At 42.5% G+C, this 14,525-nt stretch overlaps 1 protein-coding gene across 2 annotated transcripts; it reads left to right on the top strand.

The window, feature by feature from the left end:
- The first annotated feature begins 3,683 nt into the window (after positions 1–3,683).
- On the top strand, positions 3,684–13,723 carry LOC144506147 (TLR adapter interacting with SLC15A4 on the lysosome-like). 2 transcript variants are annotated; one of them, XM_078231986.1, is made up of 2 exons: positions 3,684–3,742; positions 11,818–13,723. In XM_078231986.1, exon 2 carries the CDS (start codon positions 11,820–11,822, stop codon positions 12,711–12,713), a length of 894 nt encoding a protein of 297 aa, XP_078088112.1. In that variant the 5' UTR covers positions 3,684–3,742; positions 11,818–11,819; the 3' UTR covers positions 12,714–13,723. The 2 variants fall into 2 exon arrangements, with proteins under 2 accessions (XP_078088112.1, XP_078088113.1); XM_078231987.1 differs by lacking the exon at positions 3,684–3,742 and adding an exon at positions 9,420–9,523.
- The last annotated feature ends 802 nt before the right edge of the window (positions 13,724–14,525 follow it).

Genomic DNA, 14,525 nt, shown 5'->3' on the forward strand with positions numbered 1-14,525 from the left:
ATTCAATTCCTACTGATAATGAGGCAGAGCGAGACAGTGGGAACATCACCTTTTCAACTTTGTGGCTTACAGTGAAAAAGCAACCATTGAACCTTATGGATTTATGTAAGTGAGGTTGCTTAGTAACAGTGGGTACGAACTTCCGGGTCCTATAGACCAATGAATTCCCAATTCTGCTAGAAGATAGGAAACATTTGGCCAAGGTAAATAATGTGTACTAAAGCATTCAGTTAGGATGATAGGGTAGGTGGGAGGAATGAATTTTCGAAAATGTATAACCGTTTTGTTACTGCATTGTAAATGTCTTTAACCAGCACACTGTCTTTCACAAGTCTTTGTATTTAGCTGGGTTCAGCCCAATGCTTAGCCTCTGACAGAAAACCCCCACTTCAACTGGCATAGTCAGCAGGGTCGGTCACAGGAATCCGGTGGCAAGACATGCCTCCTAGAGTGGACGTGTATATTTTGACTACCACTCGGTAGTCAGAGGGGTTATGCATCAGGCTGCCGGAATCATAGAATCTCTATAGTGTAGAAAGAGGCCATTTGGCCCATCAAGTCTGCACCGACCACAATCCCACCCAGGCCCCATCCCCTTAACCACATCTATTTACCCTACTAGTCCCCCTAGCACTAAGGGGCAATTTAGCAAGGCCTATCAACCTAGCTCTAAGCTATCAATCAAGCTGTAAGCTGAGCGATTTGGACCAGGGCAGGAGTGCGAATACAGTATGACTGTGTAAAGAAATTGCACTTAACCATAATACCAAGGACAGACTCTTGGATCAGCCTGGGGAATGGAACAAAATGCCGCACGGTGGACAAAGACATTAGAAGTTGTGTTGCACTTAATACAGGGGACCAAGGACGGACTCTTGGATTGTCCTGCTTCGCGGAATGAAGAGCCACACAACAAGAGTGTATCACGGGTTAGGGACCGCACAAAGGTGTGATGGTCAGCTGGGCGCTAGAAATCTCTAGGGAGAGACTTGAATGTCGACAGCATCAAGGGATAGGAACCGCACAAGTGTGTGATGGTCAGCCGGGCGCCTGAGGCCCCCAGTGAGGGGGACAAAGGCCGCGCGATGACGACGGCTGGTCAAGATATGAAAATGTTTGTATGTGGTTCAGATGATAGTTTGATACAAGCAGTACTGTAGCGCATGGAAAATTACTAACATAAAGATAGAAAAAAGTTATGATTCAGGTGCCCTCGATATTGAGCAGAAGACATGGTGGAAATGGCAGTTGAAAAATAAGCCAGATTTGGGAGCTGTCATACTAGCATCTATGATGAGAAACTGTCTCCAGAAGGAGGCATATAGTAAGAATCTAGCAGCTGTGAAAACAGCACAGGAAGAAATGATAAAAATACATTTATCATTATGAATCTGAAGGTTTCATGGTCTTGTTAGACTTTTAATTATTTGATTCAAATATCACCATCTACTGTGGTGGGATTTGAACCTGAGTCCCCAGAGCATTGCACTGGACATTGCACATTGCATAGTGACAATACCACTATGCCACCACCTGGTGCCCCATGAATTGAAACCCATTTTTCCAACACCAATCTTTGAGCCACATGTTTAATTTCCCAACCTTATTTACCTTACTCCAAACTGTTCATGGCTGAGGTTCTGCTTTTTAATTTAGTCCCTAGCTGCTCAAACACTCTAAGTTAGTGGGCTTATTTGAGCTCAGTACCCCAGTAACATGATCATATCTTTTTTCCTTCTGAACTCTAACCAAATGAATTCTGTCTTTGCCCCATCAAGGACATAATCTTTTTCTAACACTCCCATGCCCTCTCTAATCAGTATTGCCACCCAACTTCCCTTTTGTTTTCTTCCATATCTTTCCAGAACATTTTGTATCCTTGAATATTAAGTGCTCAGACCACTTGGAGCCACATTTTTATTATTGCCACTCCATCATATTTCCATGAAGCTATTTGTGTTTGTCGCTCACCAACTTTATTCACCTCTTTTGTGATTACACACATGCATTGCAAACTTGTCTTTGTATCCTTCTTATTCTGCTCCTGTCTAACATGGTTTTATTTCCTTTTCTGGTACTGTGAAACACTCTCACTTAATGCCCTTATTCCTCTATTTTGCTTCTATATACTGGTGCCTACCCACAGATGATTTAATTTATACCCTCCCAAATCCTGTTGAGGTGCAACCCATACTTTTTTCATAGCACAGTGGTTAGCACTGCTGTCTCACAGCCCTAGGGACCTGAGTTTGATTCCCGGCTTGGGTTCACTGTCTGTGTGGAATCTGCACGTTCTCCCTGTGGCTGCATGGATTTCTTTTGGGTGCTCCGGTTCCTCCCACAATCCGAAAGACGTGCTGGTTAGGTACATTGGTCATTCTAAATTCTCCCTCAGTGTACCCGAACAGGTGTCGGAGTGGGGCGACCAGGGGATTTTCACAGTAACTTCACTGCAGTGTGAATGTAAGCCTACTTGTGGCCCTAATAAAAAGAAAATAATAAACTTTAATATGTGCTTCCATTCCCAGAATTTGTCCCAATTTCCTAGGATTCTGAAGCCCTCCCATGCCTCAAATCACAGAGCCCCATCTTCCGATTTTTATTCTCGCTAGCACGTGGCACCGGGAGTAATACAGAGATTGCGACATTCAAGGTTCTACTTTTTAACTTTTTCCCTTTTTCCTGATAATTTAACCCCAGGACATCAATACCAGTTCTGTCTATGTCATTGGTGCCTACGTACACCACAGCCTCTGGTTCTCTCCCTTCCCACTGCAGAATATTCTGGACCCTCTTCATAGTGTTGTTATCCTTGCACAGGGAGGTGACACACATTACAGGACCATGATGACAGTTAAGAAATGCCTGACTGTACCCCCAACTATAACAACAGCATTTCTACTCTGTGCTGTTCCCTCCTGTGCAGTCCCTTGCCCAGTGTGTCCAACAAGATAGTCATACAACACTCAACCTTTTTAGCTGAAGCCCTAAGAGAATTTCTGGAAAAAATATTGATTGTATTGGCAACATATTGACAAAATATACTGGGAAGTCTCCTGATATGTCTTGAAAGCCCTTTTTCAAATGCAGTGTAGACAGTTGATCTCCAGCAATAGGTGAATATTGAAAACTTTCAGCAGTGCTGAAAATCTTCAACAACTTGTTTACTCCTATTCAGCTGGTTTCTGTTTGAAGAGGTCATTCATTGACTTACTCCTCATTACAATGCCATGCAGCCTTTTTATTGAGCACCTACATACATTTCACTCAATCTCCTAATGATCCTCTGAGCATCTGTCCCTAGTGCATGCTTTAATTCCTTTACTAAGATGGTGCCTTGAACTAAAGGGGGATTAAATCAGTGTTGCAACCTAAGAGCCGACTTCGGCAACCTTAGAGACTCTTTAGTGCTCAAGGTATCCAGGAAAATTGCCCTATAGTATGGAAAAGTTCTTCAAACCATTTTTAGACAATCCAAACATGTCAGATTAGTTTTTGTGTTGTTGTATGTGTTAGCCATCTAATATTAGTGACCATTATACCAACTTTAAAATAAATAGTTACATTCACTATTTTCTCCTTATGGTGTTGCGTAAGGAAAACATGCATCAATTGACGCTACTGATGACTTCCTCTTTGACCTGTTACATAAAGATAACCAGGCTTTCAACTTCCTCTAGTTGAGGAGTTTCTCTCTCTTGTGCAGTGTATAATGAATGAAATTTTTGTACTGCAGCTGAAGGTAAGCATTTTGTTTTATTTTAGGCCATTTAGTAAAACGCTATTTAACTTTGTGGTTTGGCGATATTTCTAAACAACGGAAAAGTTCAGAGACATTAAACAAGATAAACTATTTTAGACTTTGGATGGGAATGTGACAATAATTATGTCGCACAAATGATCAATTACATAATAATACCTGATACATTCTATGTAAATGAGCCTTGGATAGTTGGTAAAATAGCAATTTGCAACTGCAATTTCTGTCCTTCTGCACTTTAGGCAACTACTAAGCTTGCTTACTAAAGGATTCTGTCCTCTAAACCCATGCCACAAGCTGCACCCTGTTAAGTTACAAGCGATAGTTGACACATGTAGATATATTTTGAGATAATAAGAAACATAAATTTGTTACAAATTAGTTAAATGGCGGTTTATAGAATTCATTAGTTAAGGGAGGATTTTAGTGGAGGGAATGTGTTTTTCACATTGGCTATGGAGCAGTGACAGTGCTGTTCTCATTCAGATAGTAATGACTCTGATTCCAAATCCTTCCCATTGCATCAAAAGTGTCACTTTTTGGCTGGGATCTAGCTGAAGGACTTCAATGTTACAATTCACGAAAGGGAGAATATCATTGTCTGAATTAATTTGCTAAAAGCTACTGGTCTTTTAGTCAGATTAAGATTGTGATGTGGAGTATGTGTGGCATTTGTGTGCCACTGACCTTTATATAATTTGCAACGTGCTACACATTCCAACACTGTTAATTTGTTAAGTTTTGCCTGTATCACTTATTGCAATTTTAAGTTTTCTAAGATAATTTTAGAACCGACTATTATAAAATATGTAGATTCATGATTATCTTACAGATCATAAATAATAGCATTCTTTGAGATCCTATTTGTGGGCAGCATTTGACTTCTGGTTGCACAGCCTACAAATACATTTGTAAATTATCAGACTGCATATCTGACATCCAGTACTGAATGAGCAGAAGTTTCCCCAATTAAATATTGCAAAGACAAAGCCTTTGTTTTTGGTCTCGGCTCCAAACTTTATTCCTTAGCTACTGACTCCATCCCTCTCCCTTTTAACAGTCTGAAATTTTGCAAGTCTGTTTTTAACCTTGGGTCACGTTTTATCCTGAGATGAGCTTCTGATCTCACATTTGTGTCATTACTAAAGACTGCTGATTACTGCATCCATAACATTGCCTGACTTTGGCCCAGTCTTAGCTCAGCTGCTGTTGAAATCCTTGTTCATGCTTTGTTATTTGGTAGGCTCAACTATTCCAGCACATTTGTGGCTGGTCTCCCATATTTCTGCCCTTCGTAAGCCTCATGTCATCCAAAGCTCTGCTGCCCATGTGTTAACTCACCGCCAGTCCTGTTCCCTCACCACCCTATGTTCACTGATCTGCACACTGGCTCCTTGTTAAGCAAAATCTTGATTTTAAAGTTCTCATCCTTGTTTTCAAATCCCTCCACAGCCTTGCCCTTTCCTATCTCAGCAACCTGCTCAGCTAGCACTCCAAGATATCTACACTCTTCCAATTTTAAACGCTCCACCAATAATGGCCAATCAATTGCCTCAGCCCCATTCCTTAGAAAACTCTTCTTACACTTCAAGCTCTCGACCTCACTTTCCTCCTTTAAGATACTCAAAATCTACCTCTTCTTTTTTTCATCAAGCTTTTGGTCATCTGAACTAATATCTTCTTGTGTGGCTCTGTTTTGTTTTATTTGTTTTACAATACTCTTGTGAAGTGCCTTGGAACATCTCATTGTCTTAAAGGCAGTAAGTTAAATTTATTTATTAGTCACAAGTAGGCTTACATTAACACTGCAATGAAGTTACTGTGACAATCCCCTAGTTGCCACACTCCGGCGCCTGTTCGGGCACACTGAGGGAGAATTTAGCATGGCCAATGCGCCTAACCAGCACATCTTTGGACTGTGGGAGGAAACCGGAGCAACCCGGAGGAAACCCACGCAGACAAGAAGAGAATGTGCAAACTCTACACAGACAGTGACCCAAGTCGGGAATTGAATCTGGGTCCCTGGCGCTGTGAAGCAGCAGTGCTAACCATTGTGCCACCGTGCTGCCTAGTTGTAGTTGTTGTCGAAGTTCATGAGCACATTTTTGTCAGTTCCTCAAATGACAAGATTGCAATCTCTTAAATAGGGACCATCTTTCTGAACAAAGTGTTTTCAATTTTGTTTTTAGTTGCAGAGCCAGAACTCTGTGTCATTTGTAATCTTGTGACATCGGAATTTCTTTGCCGCAATTTATCAAATTGGTCGATTTGTTTGTGAACGAATGAAAATAGATAGACAAACAGATCTTTCAAGAAAGTTAATGTCTGTTTAAGAGATTTTAATTGCAGTGACAGGACAGTAAGTTTTGAAATTGTAGTTCCTCTAATGAACAGTCTATCAGTGTTATTGATAGAGTGGACTTCTTCATGACACGGACGGTGAGAAGCACAGGGAAGAAATAAAAATGACAAAAAAAAAACCGTGACAGAGATGCGGCCAATTACTGAAATCAGGCCTGACATTTTCCTGTTGCTAGGAACTGGGTCATAGTGCCTGCTTTTCTTGATGGAAGATTATTCTTGTGCTGTTACCTTAGCCAAGATAGATGTAAACAAGGCAGGGTATGCTTGACTAACTTATTTCTTCAATGAACTTGTCTTCATTGTTCACTGAGGATCTCACAATCAATGCCCTAAAGTAAAAGTTCCATTGCATGTTGATCCATTCAGTAGCATTGGCTTTCTGCGTTAGAAGTCTTGGTTTCCAGACCTCTTTCTATGACTTAAACAGATATTCTTGTCTTATCCTCTATAATATATTGAGGAAAACATGCTTAACTGGAGTGCTATCCAACAGGAGCCATGCTAACTTTTGAGTTTGACATCAACTTATCCAAATAGATGTAAAACATTATGGTACATTTCACAGAAAAGCATAACGTTCTACAAATGTCCTGACCAACATTCCTCCTTCAACCACCAATATCAAAACAGAAAGCTGGACATTAATTTTATAGATGTTCTAGGACTTGACTTTGCAAAATTGCTCCTACATATATTTGTATAATCTAAGTCACTGGGCCCTATTTTACCATTTTGATTCTAGGTTCTGGGCAGACTTGAAACTGGGAGTGTTTCAGATCCGACTTTTAGACCCGTTCTCAGGCGCCCCCATACTCATTCTGCCTGAAAAAGTATCAGCAATTCCAGATCGCGCTGCACGAGCCTGTGGGTGGGGCTGAACGCACCCAAAATCCTGCAGGGTCTGCTCGATGCCAACAACTGCACATGTGCAGAAAAAAATGATAGAATGCAGCTCCCCTGCCACATCGCTTCCGGGCCAGATAATGCCTCCCCCTGGCCCCCACAGACATTCCCCCACCCCCACAATATTATTGACCTCCTTATCCCCCCACCCCCTCTGCCACCCAGACTGATCACAGGCCCCTCCCCCTCCCCCACTGATCTCAGGCAGAATGGCAGCGGACCCCCCCCTCCCCCCTCACTGATCTCAGGCAGTGGCAGTGGACCCCCCCCCCCTTTTCCCTCACTGATCGCAGGTAGAGTGGCCGCGAACCCCCCTCTTCCCCCTCACTGATCACAGGCAGAGTGGAAACGGGCCCCCCTTCCCCCTTGGTTTGGTAACATTTCTGAGAATTATTGTGGATCCTTTGCCAAAATTACACAATAATTACACCATTACATAAAAGTCAGAACATAACAGCTGGAGAAAATATCGACATTAGAATAAAGCTTATCTTTATGCTTTTATCATTTTTCCATTTATTATGTTGATTGCCTATGGTCAACCATATGTAACAGAGGAGGCACATGCCAAGAAAGTAATTGAAAAATGTTGGGCGGGATCTTACTGACTTGCCAGACAGGTTGATTGGTGTGGCGAGCCGGTAAGATAGGACAAGAGGCAACAAAATTGGGTTGGCGCTCTATTTCTAGCCTCTCGCAATCTTTCTGGCCTTGTTCTGCCAGCGAAATCAGCATTGTGCTCGGGAAAGACACAAGGCTGATTTAAATATCAACACCATGCTTAATATACCATCAACAAGCCTGGGATGCAATATCCCGGGCTCACTTACCGGCGAGGATCACAGATGGTCCCTACCAATGGGGACCAGATGTGATGGACTCGCCAGTGGGATCAGAGGCCATTGAAGCCCCCTGGGTAGTCGGGGGCATGGCCGGGCAGTGCCCATGAGGCAGCGCCACCCTGCCACTGCCAGCCTGGCAACCTGCCAGTGCCCACTGGGCAGTGCCAAAGGGCCACGGCCTGAGGGGATGGGGGGAGCACCATGGATGGGGGAATGGGAAGGGGGGCAGTTGACCAGCTGGATGGGGGCACAATCACCCTCAGGAATGATCGGCTAGGGCTGTGATCGGGGAGACGAGGGCTGATAGACCTCCCAATATACTGTGTACACAACATACTGGGAGATGGGGGCGCCTGCGCAATAGCATCCCTAGAGCTCAGCAGCTGGTCTCACAGTGTGCAGAGAATCCAAACCCCTATTGGCGAGATTCACATTATGACCTCTGTATTGTGCAAAGTGCAGTAAATTACCATGACTTATCTTGCACTTCAAAGTTTTTTGAGAAAATTCCACCCGTTATCTTTGTACGAAAATGATAGTTATGAAGATCAAGTTTTTGTGAACATATATATTTCCACATCCTTTTTTAAATGATATCTTCACACATATTTTCCCTTTGGGAAATAGTCCAGGGAAGGATTCCTGAACTGATTATCATCCTGTTGAATTGCATTATGAACACTTATTCCATGGCCAACAAGTCCGTTGGTGTTGGACTTGAACTCTGAGCTTTTAGTCCAGAAGTAATGACACTACCACTGTGCCAGAAGACCTCTTTCCTTACATACTAATTGGTACTAAAGTTTAGGAAGCTCAGTTCTTTCTGAGTAAGACATTAAACGTGATAATCAAAGCTTCTTGTCCCTTATTTATACCTATGGGACAGGAATATGTGGAGAGTTTGACTGAGGTGTTAAACCTATTACACTGCAGTTCAGCTGTGCTCAAGAAAGGCAAAAGCCTCCTCTAGAACAAAAAGGCTGTTATAGCTTACTCAGGAGAAACTGCAGAATTCCCACGTCTTCCTTTGTTGTTTGCTTTTCATGAACAAAACTTCCATGAATGCCCCAAACCCAGAACCAATCCCTCTCAGTCATTCTATAACCTCAATAATTCTGCATAATCCAGTTGAGGAGGCTATATTGACGGCAATTCAGAAATGAAAAAAATAAACTAGTGTAGTGAATACGCTGTTTTATATTTCTGTTTTATATTCTGTCTCCTCCGCTGCTGGAAATACTGTCCTGGTGCTGGGTGATAGTGTCACAAACATTGGCAACCCTTCAGTATCTCATCCATCCATCAGGTATCAATCCAGGTCATAATTATTGTCAGGCCATTCAAACATGGAGGCCATCATAAACAAACCAGATTCTGTTCTCATCCAGCATTCTGGTTCCAACAGAGATCACAGGATGGCAATCCTGGTTGTCTTTCTTTTTAGCTCTGATGCAAGGTCATCCAGACTCAAAACATTAACTCTATTCTCTCTCCACAGATGCTATCAGACCTGCTGAGATTTTCCAACGTGTTCTGTTTTTGTTTCAGATTCCAGCATCCACAGTATTTTTCCTTTTTTTGCTGTCTGACCTGGAGCAATTGCAAGAATCATACTGCAATACCATTTGAAATCAGCCAGCTAGGCATAGACCAGGTATCAAACCTGAGACCTGCTTCTTACATTGAAACATAGAAACATAGACGATAGGAGCAGGAGGAGGCCATTTAACCCTTTGAGCCTGCTCCGCCACTCATTACGGTCATTACGGTCATGGTTGTTCATCCAACTCAATAGCCTAATTCTGCTTTTTCCCCATAGCCTTTGATCCCATTTGCCCCAACTGCTATATCCAGCTGCCTCTTGAATACATTCAATGTTTTGGCATCAACTACTTCCTGTGATAATGAATTCCACAGGCTCACCACTCTTTGGGTGAAGAAATATCTCCTCACCTCCATCCTAAATGGTCTACCCTGAATCCTCAGACTGGACTCCCCCACCATCGGGAATATCTTCCCTGCATCTACCCTGTCTAGTCCTGTTAGAATTTTGTAAGTCTCTATGAGATCTCCCCTCATTCGTCTGAGCTCCAGTGAAAACAATCCTAACCTAGTCAATCTTTCCTCATATGTCAGTTCCGCCATCCACAGAATCAGCCTGGGAAACCTTCGCTGCACTCCCTCGAGAGCAAGAACATCCTTCCTCAGAAAAGGAGACCAAAACTGCACACAATACTCTAGGTGTGGCCTCACCAAGGCCTTGTATAATTGCAACAACACATTCCTGCTCCTGTTCTCGAAACCTCTCGCAATGAAGGCCAACATGTCATTTGCCGCCTTTATTGCCTGCTGCACCTGCATGCTTACTTTCAGTGACTGGTGCACAACGATGCCCATGTCCCGCTACACACTCCCCTCTCCCAATTTACAGCCATTCAGGTAGTAATCTTCCTTCTTGTTTTGCTTCCAAAGCGAATAACCTCACATTTATCCAAATTATACTGCATCTGCCATTGATTTGCCCACTCACCCAACCAGTTCAATCATTCTGAAGGATCTCTGCATCCTCTTCACAATTCACCCTCCCACCCAACTTGGTATCATCTGCAAACTTTGAGATGTTACATTTTGTTCCCTCATTCAAATCATTAATATATATTGTGAATAGCTGGGGTCCCAGCACCGATCCCTATGGCACTCCACTAGTTACTGCCTGCCAATTTGAAAAGCACCCATTAATTCCAACTCTTTGTTTCCTCTCTGCCATCCAGTTTTCTATCCATCTCAATACACTTCCTCCAATCCCATGCATTTTAATCTTGCACGATAATTTCTTATGTGGGACTTTGTCAAACGCTTTCTGAAAGTCCAAATATACCACATTGATCGGCTCCCGCTTGTCAACTCTACTAGTTACATCTTCAAAGAATTCCAACAGATTTGTCAAGCATGATTTCCCCTTCATAAATCCATGCAGACTCTGTCTGATCCTGCCACTGCTTTCTAAATGCTACCGATGTTAAGCTTACTGGTCTATAATTCCCTGTTTTCTCTCTACTCCCTTTTTGAATATTGGAGTGACATTAGCTACCCTCCAATCTGCAGGGACTGTTCCAGAGTTCTTCTTGAAGCTTACTGTTAAGCAGTACATTGGGCCCACTGGCTTCTTGGGGGAGTTTATTGGATGTTTTTCTGAGTATTTCAGCAGATGGCCTGGGCAAACAATTCACTATCTTTAAACCCCAGAGTTATGGGAAAAAATTCAGTGCAATGCTAAGGCAGTTCTGTATGCTTGGGGGTGCCACCTTTTCAATGAGATAAGTACAAGATCCCATGCCAACGTTTTGAAGTAAAACAGCGAATCCTGGCCAACACTTATCCCTCAACCTAACCCCTAAAGACAGATTATCTATACACTATCACATTGCTGTTTTAGGACCTTGGCTGCGTGCAAATTGGCTGCTGCATTTGTTAAATTACAACAGTGACTGCACTCCAAGAAAAGGGATTTCATTAGCTGGAAAGCATTTTGGTATATCCCAAGGTTGTGAAAAGGCTTTCTTTTATATAGGGCGGGTTTTTCCGGCCCTTCCCACTGTTGGGTTCCCTGGATAAGACACACAAAATGCTGTAAACATTGGCTGGACCAGAAGATCCTGCCGGTGGCCAATGGTGAATGGCCTCCACAATACGGGGTGGGGGGACAACCCGCTCATGTTCCTTCTATATTGATATAGCTGACTTGACAGCTCTCCTCATTTATAAAATGGAAAGTTACTTAGTTCCCCAACAACATTTTCACTTCCTTTATGACCTTGTTTTGATTTCAAATTCCGAGCATTTACTTTTCCTTTAAAGCATTGCTTTGTGGCAAACTTAGTTTTCAGCTTGCAATACTCCATTCACATTTTACTTGTGCTTTACTTTTTTTTAATTGGTTCTCAACAGGGATGCTAACTGACGGTTTCATCTGTGGAATTCCTTACTGGAATGAAAATCAAAGTGAAGACAGAATAAAAAGGAGTGAGTACAAGCAACAAAACAATTCAGAGGATGACATGGTTCAAGAGCTGACTCCTGTCAGTAACTTCACTCATTCTAATATACATAATGGGGCTCTGTCACTTCTTCAAAGGTGTAAATCCATTGGCAGATCTTTCCGATCAAGTGCACAGGCAAAAATTAATACACCTTCGCTACGGGTCCCAGAGGTGGCACCAATCGCAAGGCAGAGGTCCCTTGTTGTCGATATTCCGGGAAGCTCCAGTGTGAACAAGGAAACCTATTTGGTTCCCTCATGTTGCAAAAGTATTTGTGATAATTACAATGACCTACAGATTGCAGGCGATCAGGTGCTGCCAATAAATTCAGAAACATCTGGGCTGACATCTCTGAGCAGTTACGAAGCAAATATGGTCCCATTCCTGTATTCATCGGAAATTCCGCTCCCAATGGAATCCCCTAAGCTGTCAGCAGAGTTCCCACATAAGCCAGGCAACAGTGATGCTTCCTGTTGGCAAAGTTGCAGCGCTAGAGACAAGAGCATCATCCAGCACTCTCAGCCACTTACCAATTCATTGCTCAATGACTATCTTGAACAGAAAGTTTTAGAACTGTACAAGCAGTACATGATGGACAGCATGGCAAGCAGTGCATCACCAACAAAAATCATGGAATCAGAGCTTGTAATGAGTAATGTTGACCAAATTAGCTTGATGATATCACGAGAGCAGAAAATGGAAACCACAAAGGCGAAAGACATGGTAATCAGCTGCTTACTGCGACTTGCGAGTGAAATACAATCAAATGAACTCAGTACACCAAATTTACAGATATCAGCTTGAAATAAAAAGTTGTTCCAAAAGGAAGTTATCTAATTTTTAAGTATAAATTATTAAAGCTATGTGTTAAATTTGCCACCTGTAGCTATGCCCAGGACTGAACAGGGAGCAGGATAGGTATGAGTTATTAGGGTGTGATAATGGTTTGAATTCTGATTATTTGTTTCCCTGTTCCTGAAAATTGTTTGAAAGCTTTATTACCACAACTTGGATTTCTCTCACCTTTAAAATGCCCAAGATAATTCCCAGGAGTGTTGTAAAATAAAATTTGACACTGAGCCATAAGAAAATGGACAAGGACAGGTCTGTGTGGAGTTTGTACGTTCTTCCTGCGTCTGTGTGGGTTTCCTCCGGGTGCTCCGGTTTCCTCCCACATTCTGAAAGACGTGCTGATTAGGTACGTTGACCCAAACAGGTGCCGGACTGTGGCGACTAGGGGAATTTCACAGTAACTTCATTGCAGTGTTAATGTGACTTTAAATTCCAGAAAGTTACCCCTTATGTTTGCACAAATTTGCAATCTGAAGCAAGGGTGTCTCCTAGAAAGAATAAAAATTACGTTTGTAATTCCACAGGTATCTCACTTATCCTAGAAATGACTTCTTCACACTGTGTTCTAATGTTCTATTAAAATCTTTCAAGTTGCACTGAGAAGCTCTTGTTTGAAGGCACTCTCCTTTTTACGATAAGTAAAATGTTGCTACCTGTTTCAAAAGCCAAAGTGTAAATATGGCAACAGTCTGTGCTAAAATCTGATTTCCTAAAAATTAAAAATTTTGTCTCAATCATAGTATATTCCAAATATTTTTGAATCATGATTTTAAAAATGGAAACTGCTTTTTGTTAGCAATTGACTTTATATTACAACAGTTTGAATCTTGTAACTATGCATTGCTGTTAAATTGTGTTGTTAATATAATACTTTGCTTTGGATTTGGATGGTTTGCTGTTAAGGTATTTCTGTCATGTTTGAATCCTATTTCATGTTTCACATTAAAAGACTGATTATTTTTTATTGATTCACTAAATTCTATATTTAAATGTTTATTTTTTCTGTTTTGTGTTATGCTGTGTGAATTCTACAGTGATTCTGTAACTGAAATAAGGATATTTAATTTCAGTACTTCTTTTGAAAAGCTTTCCTTAACGACATGGTATAAGAAACAAGGCTACGAATGAATGTTTGCAAGGAAGGGATAATTCAGTTCACCTTTCTGACCTGGATTTCAATCAATAATCTTGTTTTGAACAGTTGGCAGATTCTCCCAAAAAATTTCTAAGTGCTGAACTCACGGGAAATATGGTGTAAATCGTGATTGTTTTTTCAGTGGGAGTTCAGACTTGAATCTCCCCATTTTGTGCACTGCAGAGATCACAATCGTGAATATCATTAAAAGCTCAGGGGCAGGGTCTATTCACGCCAGAGTCTGACAGTTCCAGAACTCTGCGCATGCGCACTGGCCCTGAGCTGTCAGACTGCAGTTTGTGGCCAGCTCCATCGCTGGCCAGCCCGGGACCCCCGCAGCTCAATTGTTGGCCAGTCCGGAATGCCCACAGTGCTGCCTCTCCCGATACTCCCACGGATTGATTGCGGCTCCCACGAGCATTCCCAGCCCAGCCTCAAACCCCATCCCATTCTGGAGCACTCCAATCTCCAGCCCCCCCCCACCCCAGCAGTGACGATCCCCCCCACCCTGGCAGACTCCTCCCTCACAGGAGGCATTCCCCCCCCACCCCTGCAGAACCCCCACCCCACGGGAGGCAGATCCCCTGGCAGACTCCCCCCAGCCCGCTAATCGCTGGCCTCCCTCCAGT

This window comes from Mustelus asterias, chromosome 17 (genome assembly GCF_964213995.1).
Source record: "Mustelus asterias chromosome 17, sMusAst1.hap1.1, whole genome shotgun sequence".
Classification (NCBI taxonomy): domain Eukaryota; kingdom Metazoa; phylum Chordata; class Chondrichthyes; order Carcharhiniformes; family Triakidae; genus Mustelus; species Mustelus asterias.